General features: G+C 45.0%; 2 protein-coding genes across 3 annotated transcripts in view; one reads left to right on the top strand and one right to left on the bottom strand.

The window, feature by feature from the left end:
• Window positions 1-4,034: 4,034 nt before the first annotated feature.
• Window positions 4,035-15,549, bottom strand: abcf3 (ATP-binding cassette, sub-family F (GCN20), member 3). The gene is made up of 21 exons (XM_062418533.1): window positions 15,461-15,549; window positions 12,646-12,793; window positions 12,353-12,429; window positions 12,201-12,256; window positions 12,021-12,118; window positions 11,517-11,639; window positions 10,909-11,175; window positions 10,720-10,800; window positions 9,565-9,624; window positions 9,418-9,474; window positions 9,292-9,314; window positions 8,786-8,841; window positions 8,484-8,684; window positions 7,429-7,505; window positions 7,267-7,311; window positions 6,967-7,099; window positions 6,162-6,250; window positions 5,749-5,840; window positions 4,963-5,095; window positions 4,785-4,872; window positions 4,035-4,473 (listed from the first exon to the last, which is right to left on the bottom strand). The coding sequence occupies exons 1-21, from the start codon at window positions 15,531-15,533 to the stop codon at window positions 4,315-4,317; spliced, it is 2,136 nt and encodes a 711-aa protein (XP_062274517.1). The 5' UTR covers window positions 15,534-15,549; the 3' UTR covers window positions 4,035-4,314.
• Window positions 15,550-16,561: 1,012 nt separating this feature from the next.
• lrch3 (leucine-rich repeats and calponin homology (CH) domain containing 3) overlaps window positions 16,562-19,859 on the top strand; it is a 31,029-nt gene continuing 27,731 nt past the window's right edge. For both annotated transcript variants that reach the window (XM_062418529.1, XM_062418528.1), the window contains exon 1: window positions 16,562-16,841. In XM_062418529.1, the coding sequence (XP_062274513.1) occupies window positions 16,592-16,841 (250 nt within the window). In that variant the 5' untranslated portion in view covers window positions 16,562-16,591. The remainder of the gene's footprint in view (window positions 16,842-19,859) is intronic.

Below are 19,859 nucleotides of genomic sequence, written 5' to 3'. Positions count from 1 at the left end.
ATCATCACATACTGTTCATATTCTATCATCACATACTGTTCATATTCTATCATCACATACTGTTCATATTCTATCACATACTGTTCATATTCTATCATCACATACTGTTCATATTCTATCATCACAGTTTGTTCTCCTCATAAAAAGTGTTTATACCAAACGTTGAAGCACAGATGTGTTTAGAAAGCATCAATAGTCTCACTGACTGATCAATAAATGTGATTAAACCTTGATTCATGTGTCAGAGAGCAGAGAGAGTGTATTTTTTTTTAGCTTTTACACCACTAAACATCTCCTATCACACAATATCATGTCCTATTTTACCTCAGACATGAAAATATAACATAGCAATAATGATGGAAATGTCTCTTTTTGGTAGTTTTGAGTCTCTTTAGTCAATTTTAGTCTCTTATTAGTCATTTTTATGTCTTTTTTGGTATTTTTTAAGGTGTTTAATCTATTTTTTTAATCTTTTTTAGTCATTTTTTCATCTCTTTTTGGTGGTTAAATGTAATTTTAGTGAAAGTGAAAATGAGCAGAGCTTTCTGGAACTGTGGGGTTTATTGTATAACCATTAGAGCCATCAGTCTTCACTGCTACATCATAAAAAGAATCTTATTAAAACTATTAACTATTCATTTCACTAAAACACATGTCAAAAGATACAGAGATAATCTGACCCAGAACAGCCTCAATGGACAAACATCTGGAGCACAAATACTAAATATAACATTTAATATGTTTATATTTTTGTGCATTTTGACCACTTTAGGAAAAGTCATCAAATGTCAGAATAAAAGACATTTGCAGTGTTTTTACAAGCTGTTAGATGTTAAAACAGGTTAAATTTGACATTATGTAAAGGTTGAATATTTTCATGAATCCAGAGTTTTATGATCTCATCTGGATAAATGTTGAGTCAAGAAATCATTTAAAAATCTATCTGCATGTTTGATGAGTTTATATCTTTGTTTCTTCACTTCCTTTTATAGACTATTTACTACTTATTCAGCTTGATGTGTTATTGAGTTATTGAACTTTTTGAGTTAATGTAACCGAACAAAAGGAAATATTATTTAGTGAAATGAAGTGTTTTATCTTTGTAATGCTGTTTCCAATAAATAAATCTGCTGTTTGACAGAATTGAATGTTTGTTCAGCCTTCATTTATTGTATGTGACAGTTTCATGCTAATAAATCAGTTTCTAATACAGTACACGGCATAGATGAGTACACTTGTTCTGAACATAAAGAAATATTTCAAAGGATGATGACCAAATTGAAATGTATTAAAAAAATATATAATTGAAAAATAGAAAGATATGCCTTCAATATCTGTAAAATAAGTAAATTAGGCAACTTTGCTTAAATATAGGGACAAGAATGTAATATTCTAGTACTTATTCTGTCCTCCTTTACTTCTAAGTACTTTGAACTACACTAGTTTGTATGAAAGCTGCTCTATAAATAAAGTTTACAGTGACGTACTGTCCCATCTATCCTGCTGCACCATTCAAGGATGACCTCCTTTACTGTACTGATGTTTGATGAGGAGTGCTGCTCAGTTTGTCTCTTCAAAATTCCCCACAGGTTCTCATATATCAATAACACTTTTACACTTTCCTGCTTTCATTTTAATCCCAAAAGGAATTTTCATGATTATTTTTTCCTCTCCCTCAACTGAAAATCAAATAATACAATTCTTATTTATTTGTGACAGTAAATGAAAAACAAGATGAAGTAAAGTCACAATAAACAAAATTCTTAAGTCTGAAAGGACACAATCTAGAAAAGACCTGCAGTGAACGTGTAACAACCAGAAGTAGTTTTTGTGATTACCTGTCACACTATTTGATGCTTTTAGTATAAGACTATCAATATTGATATTGTCCCCATCCCCAGACTATACAGCTACACTGCACACAGGCAGGTTGTCTGCTGGGCAGAAACATCAGAAAGCCTGTACCTGCTTGTGTTGTGTCTGCCATTAGACAGCAGGTTCCAGAGGAAGGAGGAAATTATAAAGCGTTTGAATGGCCTCATTTGGGTGACAATAAAAACAAATCACAATCACAAAATGTCTCTCTGTATAAAAACATGTTTATAAAGTGTAGATCAGATATATATCAAGTGGATTTGCATCTATGGTTAGGCCTGCAGGCAACAGCAGCCTAAGACTGATAACAAACATGTCCTACATAAATAAACTTATGATCATGAATTAAAGTCAAGACAATTAGGCACTTCCAGTGGAGCCACCACCCGTAGGAGGGGCCAAAGGGGTCGGTTGCAGTGTGAGCTGGGCGGCAGCCGAAGGCGGGGACCTTGGCGGTCCGATCCTCGGCTGCAGAAGCTAGCTCTAGGGACGTGGAATGTCACCTCTCTGGTGGGGAAGGAGCATGAGCTGGTGCGCAAGGTTGAGAAGTTCCTGCTAGATATAGTCGGCCTCACCTCGACGCATAGCAAGGTCTCCGGAACCAGTCTTCTCGACTCTCTTCCACTCTGGAGTTGCCACTGGTGAGATGCGCCGGGCAGGGGTGGCAATACTTATTGCCCCCCGGCTTGGTGCCTGTATGTTGGAATTAACCTCAGTGGACGAGAGAGTAGCCTCCCTCCTCCTTTGGGTGGGGGGAAGGATCCTGACTGTTGTTTGTGCCTATGGTTCAAGCAGCAGTTCAGAGTATCCACCCTTCTTGGACTCCTTAGAGGGGGTGCTGGAGAGTGCTCCCTCTGGGGATTCCCTCGTCCTGCTGGGAGACTTCAACGCTCACGGTGGCAATACTTATTGGCACACCCTAGGCCGCAGTTCGATGATTGACTTTGTAGTCGTGTCGTCGGACTTGTCGCCGCATGTCTTGGACACTCTGGCGAAGAGAGGGGCGGAGCTTTCAACTGATCACCACCTGGTGGTGAGTTGGCTCCGATGGTGGGGGAGGATGGCGGTAAGACCTGACAGACCCAAACGTATTGCGAGGACAACAGGAGGGTTAAAGCCTTCTTCAATGCAGTATGATGTTCATTTGGGACATTTTGGCCTCCCTGATTTTATATGTGTTGATAAAGCAGGGTATGCATTAGGGCGTGGCTACGTGGTGATTGACAGGTTGATTGGTTCACAGGTTCAGGAGGGCGCCTCATGCTCCTCCTGATGCCCATATAAGTAGAATCCCTGTTTTTATTTTTCCCAGCATGCACCGGAAATTTTCAAGATGGCACTGCTCAGATCCGATACTATTGGTCTCCGAGCAGCAGTCCATAAACCAATGGGTGACGTCACGGATGTTACGTCCATTATATATAGTCTATGATCCGCCCACAGGGCAGCCTCTCGGGGATTACGTCACACACGCTAACCCAAACAATGACAACCGGGGGAGGGAGGGCACACACATATACAAACACACAGAAGGAAAACCGGACATTATCATCAATTAATAAAGAAACCATGTCCGGGGGAAAAAAGGACGTTTGGTCAGCCTATACATGGCTATCCGTCTACCTGTATTACCCAATACCTGGACACAGCTGAGAAGTCACGTGATATTGTTAAGGAAGACCCGCCTTCATGAGAGAACTGACAGATTGCATTCTCAATTTGAATTTTGGTGCAGATAACGCGTGTGGAAATGCAATCCAGTAAGCGGGGGCGCTGTTGTATTTCTTTGTGTTGTTTAACCTCAGAAAATACAAAGTGATGCGAGGATTGCATTTCCACTTTGCAAATTGAATTGTCAATTGCCAAACGCATTTTCAAATTGCATGACAAAATTGCCAATTAGCTAAATGTATTTCCATTTGAATAAAGAACCAACACTGATGGAGCTTCTTCACTGTTATTGCAGCTTATCAATAACATTGATTGATAATCATCAGCTGCAAGGATTTCTTCCTCATGTTGAACGCTGCGCTCTCATTGGACGATGCAGGTTTCACTTTTATGATTTTAAACTTTTTGAACATGAATCAGAAATAAAAAGATATAACTGATCAATATAAACATGGATGAAGCAGGAAGAAGACGCAGCGATGACATCACATGATCTGATGGTTTTATTGGTTGCTTTTTGACGCTCCTGTAAAATTTCTCCGATGATACAAAACAAAACTTTTGATGTGACAACAGTTTAAATTAACTCCAGATGTTTGATGACGACTCCTCCACAGTTCAGTGACCTCACCAGCAGGACCAATCAGCTCGCAGCAGGTCATCACCTGTGCCAGGTGGGACCAAAAGACGTCCTCCAGTCCGTTCTGACAGCTGATTGGCTGCTTAGAAGGGCGGGGGTGGGGTTTATGTAATGATGGGGGCGGGGCCTCACAGGTAACCCTCCTTCCTGAACTGCTCCTGCAGGATGTCTCGGTACTCGTCGAAGCCGCCGTCGATGCGCTGAACTTTCCCGCCATCACACACCCACAGCTCCTTACACACCATCCGGATCAGACGCTCGTCATGGGACACCAGGATGACCCCGCCCTGAAACAGTGACATCACACACCTGAGACACCTAAGACACCTGAGATACACCTGAGACACCTGTCCAACAAGCTGAAAGTGACTCTGTTATTTTTGCTGGAAAAGTCAGAATCTTTTATTTGATGATATGAAAATATAAATCTGCTGATTTTTCTTCTTTTGTTGACTCAAACAAACAAACTGTGATTTTATTATGAATCTTATTCCTCAGAAATGATTGAGGCAGAAACCCTCTATGTTTAAGAGTAGTTCCTTTAATGTTAATTTTCAATGTGCTTTATAAAGATTGATTAATTGATTAATTGACTCACTCTGAACTTGTTGAGCGCTTTGGCCAGAGCCTCGATGGTCTCCATGTCCAGGTGATTAGTCGGCTCGTCAAGGATGTAAAAGTTTGGACTGAAAGAGACAACGACATCATCACCATCACCATCACCATCATCACCATCAGTAGAAGCTCTATCAGCTGATCCCTGAGCTTTCTCTCACCATGGCATGGTCATCTGTGCGAAGGCCACTCTGCTCTTCTGTCCTCCTGACAGACTTGCCACCGGCCTCGTTGACAGCTCGCCAGTGATTCCGTAACCTCCCAGCTGGTGACGGTACTCCTCCTCTGACCGACCTGCAACACACAACACCGGCCAATCAGGGTCTAACTGGTCTAACTGGTTCCACTCATCCAATCAGGGTCTAACTGGTCTAACTCAGCCAATCAGGGTCTAACTGGTTCCACTCATCCAATCAGGGTCTAACTGGTCCCACTCAGCCAATCAGGGTCTAACTGGTCTAATTGGTCCCACTCATCCAATCAGGGTCTAACTGGTCCCACTTAGCCAATCAGGGTCTAACTGGTCTAACTGGTTCCACTCAGCCAATCAGGGTCTAACTGGTCTAACTCAGCCAATCAGGGTCTAACTGGTCCCACTCATCCAATCAGGGTCTAACTGGTCCCACTCAGCCAATCAGGGTCTAACTGGTCCCACATAGCCAATCAGGGTCTAACTGGTTCCACTCAGCCAATCAAGGTCTAACTGGTCCCACTCAGCCAATCAGGGTCTAACTGGTCTAATTGATCCCACTTAGTCAACCAGGGTCTAACTGGTCCCACTCAGCCAATCAGGGTCTAACTGGTCTAATTGATCCCACTTAGCCAACCAGGGTCTAACTGGTCCCACTCAGCCAATCAGGGTCTAACTGGTCCCACTCAGCTCAGCATCAGGATGCTGTTGTTGTTCATGTTATTGTCTTTGTTGATGATGTTGTTGCTATAGTTACCGGGGAACTTGTTGAGCAGCAGCTCCACAGAGCAGACGTTCAGGTCCAGCTGATCCACGTGATGCTGACTGAAGTAACCGATCTTCAAGCTCCTGATGACACATTAAAATCAGAGAAAAGACACTTGGGTCAGTTTGGAGGCTGAATACTGATCCTTAAAAGTGTTTCCTTAAAAAAAGCTTTATAAACAACGAGTATAAATGTTATATCAACGTTTCCCTGTATGAGTGGTTCATTACAAGTTTCCTACAATCAATACTAGAGTGTAAAATGTTCCCCGAACAGAGTGAACCTGCTGTAAATGTAGATCTTTATTACATGTACGTAATCTGTTCCTAACAGTAACACTTTGACTCTCAGGTAAACAGACTGAGGTGATTCCTGTCCTCTGATTGGTCGATTTGTCGTCTTACCTGTGCGCTTGTCTGATTCCGTTGACTGGTGTCAGCTCACCCATCAGCAGTTTGAGAATGGTACTCTTACCGGCGCCGTTTTCTCCAACCTGACAGGAAACACAACACAGCTCAGTCCTGACCATAGACTGTATATAAAATGGTCGTAACATCCGTGACGTCACCCATTGGTTTGTGGACTGCTGCTCGGAGGCCAATAGTATCGGATCTGAGCAGCGCCATCTTGAAAATTTCCGGTGCATGCTGGGAAAAAATAAAAACATGGATTCTACTTATATGGGCATCAGGAGGAGCATGAGGCGCCCTCCTGAACCTGTGAACCAAACAACCTGTCAATCACGACGTAGCCACGCCCTAATGCATACCCTGCTTTATCGTCACATATAAAATCAGGGAGGCCAAAATGTCCCAAATGAACATCATACTGCATTGAAGAAGGCTTTAAACTAGCGATTGAGACCATAAACACATTTTGAAAACGTTTACTGAGGTTAGAAATCAAGTGAGAAGTTGGTGAATTCTCCATTGACTTGTATAGAGACGGAAGTCCTTTTGACACCAAAACGGTCGCCCCCTGGTGGCCTTTTGATAGAATGCAGTTGGCATCAGGACCAGAACTCCCCGCCTGGTCCTGACGACATTATGGATCAGCTTCATGGTTTAATAATCAAGCAGTCAGCCTACACGGTTTGTTCATATTATTATAAAGCTATATTAAATATTCTAATGAGGTCAGATCCTCAGGTTTGAATGATACTGAGGGAAGCAGCTGTCAGAAACAGGCGTCCAATCAGAGGATACGTACAATGCAGATTCGAGACTCGAGGTCAGCTGACACGTTGAGTCCAGAGAAGAGCCGCGCGTCTGGAGAGTAATAAAACTCTACTTCATCTAACTGCAGGATGGGAGGAGACAACTTCTCAAAGTTATCTGGAAACCTGCAGCAGGAAACAAACAGGTCAGCCAATCAATCAATCAATCAATCAATCAGCTCCTCAGCAGTGACAGCAGGTTATTCTGCTGGTGAAAATGTATTTATCTCTGTCATCAAAGTGAAGAAGACTCTCAGACCTGATAGAAAGCTGACACACAGGATCAGTCTTACCTTAAAGTGACCTCAGTTTCTTTCTCCAAGGCTTTCAGTTCAGGCCTGCAGAACAAACACACACGTATTCTTACAGTGACCACAGGTGTGTGTGTGGGTGTGTCAGGTGTGTGTGTCAGGTGTGTGTGTCAGGTGTGTGTGTGTGTGTGTGTCAGTACTCACAGTCTCTCCAGTAGTTTCAGTTTGCTCTGGACCTGAGCTGCCCTGTTTGCGTTGTATCGAAACCTGTCGATAAAAACCTGAAATACAAAAACATCACTGACAGTTTCTCCTCTACTGTATTTGTTGTCTGTGCTGCAGTAGTAGTACCTGTGTGCTGTCTGTACTGCAGTAGTAGTACCTGTGTGCTGTCTGTACTGCAATAGTAGTACCTGTGTGTGCTGTCTGTGCTGCAGTAGTAGTACCTGTGTGTGCTGTCTGTGCTGCAGTAGTAGTACCTGTGTGTGCTGTCTGTGCTGCAGTAGTAGTACCTGTGTTGTCTGTGCTGCAGTAGTAGTACCTGTGTGCTGTCTGTACTGCAGTAGTAGTACCTGTGTGTGCTGTCTGTGCTGCAGTAGTAGTACCTGTGTGTGTTGTCTGTACTGCAGTAGTAGTACCTGTGTGTTGTCTGTGCTGCAGTAGTAGTACCTGTGTGTGCTGTCTGTGCTGCAGTAGTAGTACCTGTGTGTGCTGTCTGTGCTGCAGTAATAGTACCTGTGTGTGCTGTCTGTGCTGCAGTAGTAGTACCTGTGTGTGTTGTCTGTACTGCAGTAGTAGTACCTGTGTGTTGTCTGTGCTGCAGTAGTAGTACCTGTGTGTGTTGTCTGTGCTGCAGTAGTAGTACCTGTGTGTGCTGTCTGTACTGCAGTAGTAGTACCTGTGTGTGTTGTCTGTGCTGCAGTAGTAGTACCTGTGTGTGCTGTCTGTACTGCAGTAGTAGTACCTGTGTGTGTTGTCTGTGCTGCAGTAGTAGTACCTGTGTGTTGTCTGTGCTGCAGTAGTAGTACCTGTGTGTGTTGTCTGTACTGCAGTAGTAGTACCTGTGTGTGCTGTCTGTACTGCTGTAGTAGTACCTGTGTGTGTTGTCTGTACTGCAGTAGTAGTACCTGTGTGTGTTGTCTGTGCTGCAGTAGTAGTACCTGTGTGTGTTGTCTGTGCTGCAGTAGTAGTACCTGTGTGTGCTGTCTGTACTGCAGTAGTAGTACCTGTGTGTGATGTCTGTGCTGCAGTAATAGTACCTGTATATGTTGTCTGTACTGCAGCTGGGCTTCGTACTCTCTCTGTTGGTTCTTAAGTCTGTCTTCTTTGGTTTTAATAAAGTTTTCGTAGTCGCCACGGTAACTATCCAGCGTCTGGGAGTGCAGGTGGATGATGTCGGTCACCACAGCGTTCAGGAAGTTTCGGTCGTGGGAAACGACTAAGATGGTGGACTGCCACGTCTGAGGGAAGAGGTATTATCTATTACTTGTTAGCATGTGGCTAACTGTCCCCATTATTTTCAATGAGGGATGCTAACGATAGAGTGAGCGAGTATTCAGACCTGCAGGTAGTTCTCCAGCCACAGAATGGCTCTGACATCCAACATGTTGGTCGGCTCTGAAACACAGCAGCGATACATCACAATCCTCCTACTACCAACATGATTATAATTACTACTACTCACCAGAATATAACTACAATACTATTGATAAAAGTAATACTAACCAGAATCACAGATTCTAAAACTCCTTATCCTACTAATATTTTTGTGTACTTCTAATATATTTGTACTTCTACTACTCATACTTACATGCCACCTTATAGTACTCATATACTATTTGTATTACTCCTGTACTCCTCCTCCTCTGCAGTACTAAACCACTACTAATACTACTACTTATATTACTCCTGGTCCTTCTTACTTATAGTACAACATGTATTTTACTTGTACTTTTACTACTAGTAGTACTTGTCACACTGCTCCTCCAGCTCTTACTATGAGTACTACTCCTAATAATACTCCCCACAGCCCCTGTACTGCAGTACTCGTGAGGTCATGTGACTCACCGTCCAGCAGCAGCAGGTCCGGCCTGATCAACACAAAACAAGACAAAAGTCAGAGAGAAGTCACAATGAGGAGTCACATGACTGCACAGCTGTTTATATCTGAGGAAGATGAAGGTAGAAACTCACCGAGCAAACAGAGCTCTGGCCAACGCTAACCTCATCCTCCATCCTCCTGAAAACTCCCTACACACACACACACACACACACACACATTAGTAATTGTGTGTAAGGCAGATGTTATTGAGCATGTGCAGTAGCCCTGTTGAGACTCACTTTGTTGTCTGCTGTTGCATTTTCGGAGAGAATCCGAGACCAGCCAAGATGACGGAGGCTCTGATTGGACGAGACAAATGTCAATCAAAATATCATCAGAGACTGATGGACGTGAGAGACAGTCTGAGGACGTCAGAGACAGTCTGAGGACGTCAGACAGTCTGAGGACGTCAGAGACAGTCTGAGGACGTCAGACACAGTCTGAGGACGTCAGACACAGTCTGAGGACGTCAGACATTCTGAGGACGTTAGACACAGTCTGAGGACGTCAGACATTCTGAGGACGTCAGAGACAGTCTGAGGACGTCAGACATTCTGAGGACGTCAGAGACAGTCTGAGGACGTTAGACATTCTGAGGACGTCAGACATTCTGAGGACGTCAGAGACAGTCTGAGGACGTCAGACATTCTGAGGACGTCAGACAGTCTGAGGACGTCAGACAGTCTGAGGACGTCAGAGACAGTCTGAGGACGTCAGACACAGTCTGAGGACGTCAGACACAGTCTGAGGACGTCAGACATTCTGAGGACGTCAGACAGTCTGAGGACGTCAGAGACAGTCTGAGGACGTCAGAGACAGTCTGAGGACGTCAGACACAGTCTGAGGACGTCAGACACAGTCTGAGGACGTCAGACATTCTGAGGACGTCAGACATTCTGAGGACGTCAGACAGTCTGAGGACGTCAGAGACAGTCTGAGGACGTCAGAGACAGTCTGAGGACGTCAGACACAGTCTGAGGACGTCAGACACAGTCTGAGGACGTCAGACATTCTGAGGACGTCAGAGACAGTCTGAGGACGTCAGACATTCTGAGGACGTCAGAGACAGTCTGAGGACGTTAGACATTCTGAGGACGTCAGACATTCTGAGGACGTCAGAGACAGTCTGAGGACGTCAGACATTCTGAGGACGTCAGACAGTCTGAGGACGTCAGACAGTCTGAGGACGTCAGAGACAGTCTGAGGACGTCAGACAGTCTGAGGACGTCAGAGACAGTCTGAGGACGTCAGACACAGTCTGAGGACGTCAGACACAGTCTGAGGACGTCAGACACAGTCTGAGGACGTCAGACATTCTGAGGACGTCAGAGACAGTCTGAGTGGCTCCTTTACAATAACTTTATTTAAACCTGTCAGACAGTTGCCATAGTTACCGTGCCGGGGCTTTGTCGGCCTCGATCTCCTCCAGCTTGCCGTAGATCTCCGTCAGCCTAACGCTCTCCAAGCCGTCCGCTCTGAGACACACACAGTGACATTATCAGTGACACCACCAGTGACATCATCTGTGACATAATCAGTGACATAATCAGTGACATCATCAGTTACGGGAGCGTTGTCCTTACGTTCCGTTAGCGATGCGAGCGTTAAGCGTCTTCTCCTCGTGCAGCAGCCCCTCTCTCAGCGTGTCGCTCTCCAGCACGCTCTGCAGTGCAGCCGTCTCGTCTCCCGCCACTTCCTGTTCCACATGCAGGATGGAGATGTGAGCTGGGACGCGAAGGTTACGACTCGCCAGCATCTTCAGCAGCGTCGTCTTCCCGAGCCCGTTACGACCAATCAGACCGTACCGCCGGCCTGACGCCAGAGACACCTCCGCCCCCTGCAGCAGACACCTGCACACAGCACAAAATAACCTCATATAACTACATATAACCACCTATAACTACATATAACCACATATAACTATATATAACTACATATAACTACATATAACCACATATAACTATATATAACTACATATAACTACATATAACCACATATAACTATATATAACTACATATAACTACATATAACCACATATAACTATATATAACTACATATAACTACATATAACTACATATAACCACCTATAAATACCTATAACTATATATTTACTGAAACAGTGTTGACAGGTTCAGTACTGTAATTACATAAATATAATAAAGTGAGACACATTTAAGTTTTTTTTTCTCGCCTCTCTCCGAAGGCAACGTCAAAGTTCTCGATGCGGATGTCGTAGCTGCGATTCTTCCCTGATTGGTCGACTCGGTTGTCTTTCTTACTGCTCGCTTGACTGGCCGACGCCTCCTCCAAGACACTGCGGGGACAGAGGAGAGGGCAGGTGAGAGGAGGACAGGTGAGAGGAAGACATAAAGGAGGACAGGTGAGAGGAGGTCAGGTTTAAAGGAGGACAGGTGTAAAGGAGGACAGGTGAGAGGAGGACAGGTTTAAAGGAGGACAGGTGTAAAGGAGGACAGGTGTAAAGGAGGACAGGTGAGAGGAGGTCAGGTTTAAAGGAGGACAGGTGTAAAGGAGGACAGGTGAGAGGAGGTCAGGTTTAAAGGAGGACAGGTGTAAAGGAGGACAGGTGAGAGGAGGTCAGGTTTAAAGGAGGACAGGTGTAAAGGAGGACAGGTGAGAGGAGGTCAGGTTTAAAGGAGGACAGGTGTAAAGGAGGACAGGAGAGAGTTGGACTTACACTGGCGTGGACCCTTTCTGTGAGTCCTTCTCGTTGCGGCGATCGTGTTTGGCCTTCAGCTTGGCTTCAGCCTTCTCCAACTTCTTTGAATCGACCGTCTGCAGAGACAGGAGAGAGACAACATGAGGACACAGGTGAGGACACAGGTGAACTGAGGGACATCACAGCAGGAAGACGCACCGTGTTCTGAGGACGCTTCATCATCCAGATGCCCGGAATGTCTGTGGCACCAGAGTCTGAGGACGAGAGGAGACACACATGATCAATAAACATGATCAGATGGACACGCTGACCAATCTGCAGAGACACTAGAGACACAGGGGACGACTCACTAGTGTCCACGGAGATCTGAGACAACTGCACTGGAGCGTCCAATAACACCTGCCGCTGAGTGCTGTGGCAGTTATTCCTGATCAGAACACATAATCAATACACAGCTGATCAATACACACCTGATATGATCAATAAAGGAGGACAAGTATATATTTAAACATTTATTATCATGTAAGAGAAGAAAAACAGCAAATTATCATTTAAATCAATAAGTGATGATCTGATCATTAAAGTATTGATTGATTAACGGCTGTTACAGTTAGTGCGTACTGTCCCTTTAACAGCTGCTTACAGTTTGAGTGTGTTGAACATCTGGAGGCAGATGTCTCTGACGTCGTCCTCGTTCTTACTGTCAATGGACACCTCCTGCAGGACTCCTCCGACGGCCTCGAACACCTCCTCTCCATCCTCGAAGTCTGCGCCACCGCTGTCCAACACGCCTGTAACACACACGGACACGTCATGTGATCAACACGCCTGTAACACACACGGACACGTCATGTGATCAACACGCCTGTAACACACACGGACACGTCATGTGATCAACACGCCTGTAACACACACGGACACGTCATGTGATCAACACGCCTGTAACACACGTCACGACATGTGTCGCTACATACGTCACACGCCAGACAGCCGCAGGATTCAGGATTGAAGAAGAAACTTCAGTCCTGAATCAGCCCGTTACTATGACGGCAGCCCGTTACTATGACTGCAGCCCGTTACTGTGACAGCAGCCCGTTACTATGACGGCAGCCCGTTACTATGACTGCAGCCCGTTACTGTGACAGCAGCCCGTTACTATGACTGCAGCCCGTTACTGTGACAGCAGCCCGTTACTATGACTGCAGCCCGTTACTGTGACAGCAGCCCGTTACTATGACTGCAGCCCGTTACTATGACTGCAGCCCGTTACTGTGACAGCAGCCCGTTACTATGACTGCAGCCCGTTACTGTGACAGCAGCCCGTTACTATGACTGCAGCCCGTTACTGTGACAGCAGCCCGTTACTGTGACTGCAGCCCGTTACTATGACAGCAGCCCGTTACTATGACAGCAGCCCGTTACTGGGACAGCAGCCCGTTACTGTGACTGCAGCCCGTTACTATGACAGCAGCCCGTTACTGTGACTGCAGCCCGTTACTATGACAGCAGGTCGTTACTATGACTGCAGCCCGTTACTATGACAGCAGCCCGTTACTGTGACAGCAGCCCGTTACTATGACTGCAGCCCCGTTACTAAGACTGCAGGTTGTTACTGTGACAGCAGCCCGTTACTGTGACAGCAACCCGTTACTATGACAGCAGCCCGTTACTATGACTGCAGCCCGTTACTATGACAGCAGCCCGTTACTATGACTGCAGGTTGTTACTATGACAGCAGCCCGTTACTAAAACTGCAGGTTGTTACTATGACAGCAGCCCGTTACTATGACTGAAGCCCGTTACTATGACTGCAGCCCGTTACTATGACAGCAGCCCGTTACTGGGACAGCAGCCCGTTACTGGGACAGCAGCCCGTTACTGTGACTGCAGCCCGTTACTATGACAGCAGCCCGTTACTATGACTGCAGCCCGTTACTATGACAGCAGCCCGTTACTATGACTGCAGCCCGTTACTGTGACAGCAGCCCGTTACTATGACAGCAGCCCGTTACTGTGACTGCAGCCCGTTACTATGACAGCAGGTCGTTACTATGACTGCAGCCCGTTACTATGACGGCAGCCCGTTACTGTGACAGCAGCCCGTTACTATGACTGCAGCCCCGTTACTAAGACTGCAGGTTGTTACTGTGACAGCAGCCCGTTACTGTGACAGCAACCCGTTACTGTGACAGCAGGTCGTTACTATGACTGCAGCCCGTTACTATGACAGCAGCCCGTTACTAAGACTGCAGGTTGTTACTATGACAGCAGCCCGTTACTAAAACTGCAGGTTGTTACTATGACAGTAGCTCATAAATGTCAGGTGACAACATGGCCGAAACCGTGGTGAAGAGGAGTCACTCTGACCATTAATCCATACTGATCGTTACTGATCACTGCAGCTCCAGTTTCACCGCTGACTGATTTAAAACAACATATTATTAATGTGGGACGGTCCAGTGAGTGATGTCGTCCTCCTTCCTCTGTGATGCAGGACCACGACTCCTCCAGAGGGTTCAGCAGTCCTGGGCCCCTAGAGGCCTCTACCGGGGGCCCCTAGAGGCCATCTACTGGGGCCTCTAGAGGCCTTCTACCGGGGGGCCCTAGAGGCCACTACCGGGGGCCCCTAGAGGCCACTACCGGGGGCCCCTAGAGGCCATCTACTGGGGCCTCTAGAGGCCTTCTACCGGGGGCCCCTAGAGGCCACTACCGGGGGCCCCTAGAGGCCATCTACTGGGGGCCCATCTAGAATTAAATGTTATCAGCTCTTCATCATTATTCTGACCTGCTGTCACATCCTCAGTGTAATTGTAACTAATACTGAACACACACACAAACTTTAAACACTTTATTAATAATAACTTTTTAACTTTAAGTGAATTAATGATGAATTAAAACAGCTCCTCTCCTCCTGTCAGAGTTCACTTCCATCACGCTGAGTTAACTAGTCCTAACTTACCCTAAACTACACTATCATTTACCCACCAAATACACACACACGTAGAAACACACACACACACACGTAGAAACACACACACACACATAAGAACATACAGGCACACACACACATAGAAACATACACGCACACACACACACACACACTCACAGAAACACGCACACACCCTAGCCTAACTTAACCTGAACTATTGTAACTAACCTAAAAACTCTAAACTAACTACAGTAAGCTAACTTACCCTACCCATATCTATCCTACCCATGCCGTGCCGTGCCGGGCCATGACGTGACGTGCCGTGCCGGGCCACGCCGGGCCGGGGTGTCCCTCCTGTGAACAGCCTGCTTAGCTCGTTAGCTCCGCGGCTAGCAGGCTAGTTAGAGGCCGGCATGAAGCCCGGACAGCCGGCAGACTGCCGCCCTTTCCCCGGGAGGACGGCGGCTCTGAGCCCGGCACCCGGCGGCTCTGAGCCCGGCACACGGCGGTTCTGAGCCCGGCCTCTCACCTGTGATGTAGTCGAACAGCTCCGAGTCGATCTCAGGAAACTCGCTCTTTAAAATCTCCACGTACGTCGCCATGATACCCGGCCCTGAACTCACAGCCGCCACGCGCATGCCCCGAGATGCGACAGCGCCGAGGATTCTGGGAGACGGAGTCCGAAGTGTCCGTTGTAATGACGTCACATCTGGAAAAGCCTACAAAAAGACAAAATGGAAAGAATGTGCCCCAGAGTATGGAAGACCAGTAGCGCCAGTTAAATAAAAAACTAGTCATGATTAAAAAAGATCATAAAAATATAAATTATGAGATTAAAAATAAAAACTGAGATTAAAACTCTACATGGTGACATTACAAGTAGATATTATAAGATTAAAAATCAATAAAAAAGAATTAAAAAAGATTTGAAGTAAAAATAATGGGATTAAAAAACAAAAATTATAAAATCAAAAATCTAAATTATATATTAGACATTATTATACAAAACTATGAGATACTTTCCATCCAAATAAAAGCTTTGGTTTTAGTATATATATAATTTTTATTTTTTTCTCAGTTATAATTGATATTAGCCATAAGTTTAATATATGGTCTTTACATTTAACTCTTTTTAAAAATAGTATCTTAACATGAAGTATTTTATTCTATTTAATTTGCCTGATTTTATTTTATTTTAGTGCTTTTTTCTTTTAATGTAAAGAATTTTGTTTTGGAAGGTGCTGCATCAATAATTTATTTTATTCCTACTTTTCTTTTTTTCTGTTCCTGCTGTATAGTTTTTAATAATAATGATAGTGATAATCAAACTAAATTCATAGAACTCATTTAAAACAAAAAGATGAATACAGAAACATGAAAAACACTTAAATAGACACATTAAAACATTTATTTAAAGGAGAATTATTACAACATTTAATAATAATAATAATAATAATAATAATAATATCTACATGTTTTCCCATGTATGAACTCTCTGGGTTTAGTATGATCTCTTTGAACATACATGTTAACATGTTGATCATACATGTCGCGTGTTGGTCCCGTTCTGTTGTCCAATGTGGAGCCGCAGTGCGCATGCTCGGCGGGTTTAGGGTGGGAGAGTAGCCGTTAGCATTGAAGCTAACAGCCGGAGACAGTAATGGCGGCGTCGGTGTTGCTGGCGGACAACACCGGACTCAACTTCACGGTTGGAGGCGGAAGCACCGGGAATGTTTTAGTTGGGAGTAATAACGGCGTGGGAGCGGCGGGCCCGGTGCCCTGGAACCGCTCAGTGGACCGGGCTCTGGAGGAAGCCTCGGCCACCGGGAGCCTGAACCTCAGCGGCCGGAAGCTGAAGGAGTTCCCGCGGAGCGCTGCTAACCACGACCTGTCCGACTGCACCAGGGCCGGTGAGTGAGCCCCGCAGCCCGGGGACAGCACGCAGGGCCGCCCGGTGTCTGAGCCCCGCAGCCCGGGGACAGCACGCAGGGCCGCCCGGTGTCTGAGCCCCGCAGCCCGGGGACAGCACGCAGGGCCGCCCGGTGTCTGAGCCCCGCAGCCCGGGGACAGCACGCAGGGCCGCCCGGTGTCTGAGCCCCGCAGCCCGGGGACAGCACGCAGGGCCGCCCGGTGTCTGAGCCCCGCAGCCCGGGGACAGCACGCAGGGCCGCCCGGTGTCCGGTAGAGGCTCTTACAGGCGGTTTTATACAGTTTACAGCGCGGGAAAGTAAATAATATAGAGTTTACCAGCTGCAGAGTGAGCTAGCTGCTAAGTAGTGATCTGTAAATAGAAACAAACAATCTATAAACTGTGTGAAAGAGGCGGTAGGAGAGGAGGAGAGGCTTCATGTTTGTGGGTACAACGTGTTAAAACTCACCTGGAAGTTTAAGGCTCTCCAGGTGAGTTCACCGAGCCGGGCGGGTTGGGCTCATTCAGCCTTTATAAAAAGCTCCGGCATCAGGTTGAGAGCTCAGCTGTAGCCCCGGACAGGTGAACACACACCTGGCTTTGTTTTGTTTAAAGTCTGTGGATGCTTGATTAGATAATGAGGCAGCTCCGCCCACCCGAGCATGACCGGGCGGCGTGGAGACGCAAAACAAACGCACGTCAGGTTCAGCATCATTTAACTCTAACTTCATATTTATAGTTATAGTTATATTTCTTTTTCTCTGTTAGATATCACAGTTGAAGCTGCAGCCATTATTTTCATTATTGATTAATCTTTCTATTAGTTTGCTGATGAATCAATAAGTTGTCTGGTTCATAAAATATTGATCACTTTGATGTCACAGATACAGAAGAACCAGTAAATATTCACATTGAAGCAGCTGAATGAGGAACTTTTTCTACTTAAAAAATGAATAAAAATCAATGAATCACAGCTGAATATACTTTTAATCCAAACAGTAGAAAGTCTTTATCCATCTATTAAAGGACCAGTTCACAGTTTATCAGCAGCTCTTAAACTAGTAACACAAGTAACATTATGTGTGTTTATCTTGCTGTAATGATTCCTCCTGTTCATACTGATCATTAAAAGATCCCGTAATAACAGCCGACAACGTAATCACTTCGATAACATAATAACAGCCGACAACGTAATAACGACGATAGCATAATAACAGCCGACAACGTAATAACGACGATAGCATAATAACAGCCGACAACGTAATCACTTCGATAGCATAATAACAGCCGGCAACGTAATAACGACGATAGCATAATAACAGCCGACAACGTAATAACGACGATAGCATAATAACAGCCGACAACGTAATCACTTCGATAACATAATAACAGCCGACAACGTAATAACGACGATAGCATAATAACAGCCGACAACGTAATAACGACGATAGCATAATAACAGCCGACAACGTAATCACTTCGATAGCATAATAACAGCCGGCAACGTAATAACGACGATAGCATAATAACAGCCGGCAACTTAATAACGACGATAGCATAATAACAGCCGACAACGTTACAACGACGATGGCATTATAAAAGCCGACAAAGTAATCACTGCGATAGCGTAATAACAGCTGAAAACGTAATAACGACGATAGCGTAATAACAGCTGAAAACGTAATAACGGCGATAGCGTAATAACGACGATAACGTCATAACAGCCGACAACGTAATAACAGCCGACAACGTAATAACGACGATAGCGTAATAACAGCCGACAACGTAATAACGACGATAGAATAATAACGACGATAACGTAATAATAGCCGACAACGTAATAACGACGACAGCGTAATAACGATGATAGCATAATAACAGCCGGTAACGTAATAACGACGATAGAATAATAACGACGATAACGTAATAATAGCCGACAACGTAATAACGACGATAGCATAATAACAGCCGACAACGTAATAACGACGACAGCGTAATAACGATGATAGCATAATAACAGCCGGCAACGTAATAACGACGATAGAATAATAACGACGATAGCATAATAACAGCCGACAACGTGATAACGAAGATAACGTAATAACAGCCGACAACGTTATAACGACGATAACATAATAACAGCCGACAAACGTAATAACGACGATAGCATAATAACAGCCGACAACGTAATCACGACGATAGCGTAATAACAGCCGACAACATAATAATGATGATGGCATAATAACAGCCGACAACGTAATAACGACGATAGAATAATAACAACGATAGCATAATAACAGCCGACAACTTAGTAACAGCCGACAACGTAATAATGATGATAGCATAATAACAGCCGACAACTTAGTAACAGCCGACAACTTAGTAACAGCCGACAACGTAATAACGACGATAGAATAATAACGACGATAACATAATAACAGCCGACAAACGTAATAACGACGATAGCATAATAACAACCGACAACGTAATAACGACGATAACATAATAACAGCCGACAAACGTAATAACGACGATAGCATAATAACAACCGACAACGTAATAACGACGATAGCATAATAACAGCCGACAACGTAATAACGACGATAGCATAATAACAGCCGACAACGTAATAACGACGATAGCGTAATAACAGCCGACAACGTAATAACGACGATAACATAATAACAACCGACAACGTAATAACGACGATAGCATAATAACAGCCGACAACGTAATAACGACGATAGCATAATAACAGCCGACAACGTAATCACGACGATAACATAATAACAGCCGACAACGTAATAATGATGATAGCATAATAACAGCCGACAACGTAATAACGACGATAGCGTAATAACAGCCGACAACGTAATAACAGCCGACAACGTAATAGCGACGATAGCGTAATAACAGCCGACAACGTAATAACGACGATAGCGTAATAACAGCCGACAACGTAATAACAGCCGACAACGTAATAACGACGATAGCATAATAACGACGATAACGTAATAAC

The sequence above is a fragment of the Scomber scombrus genome, chromosome 5 (assembly GCF_963691925.1).
Source record: "Scomber scombrus chromosome 5, fScoSco1.1, whole genome shotgun sequence".
Classification (NCBI taxonomy): domain Eukaryota; kingdom Metazoa; phylum Chordata; class Actinopteri; order Scombriformes; family Scombridae; genus Scomber; species Scomber scombrus.
This window is presented reverse-complemented; position numbering and strand designations above follow the sequence as displayed.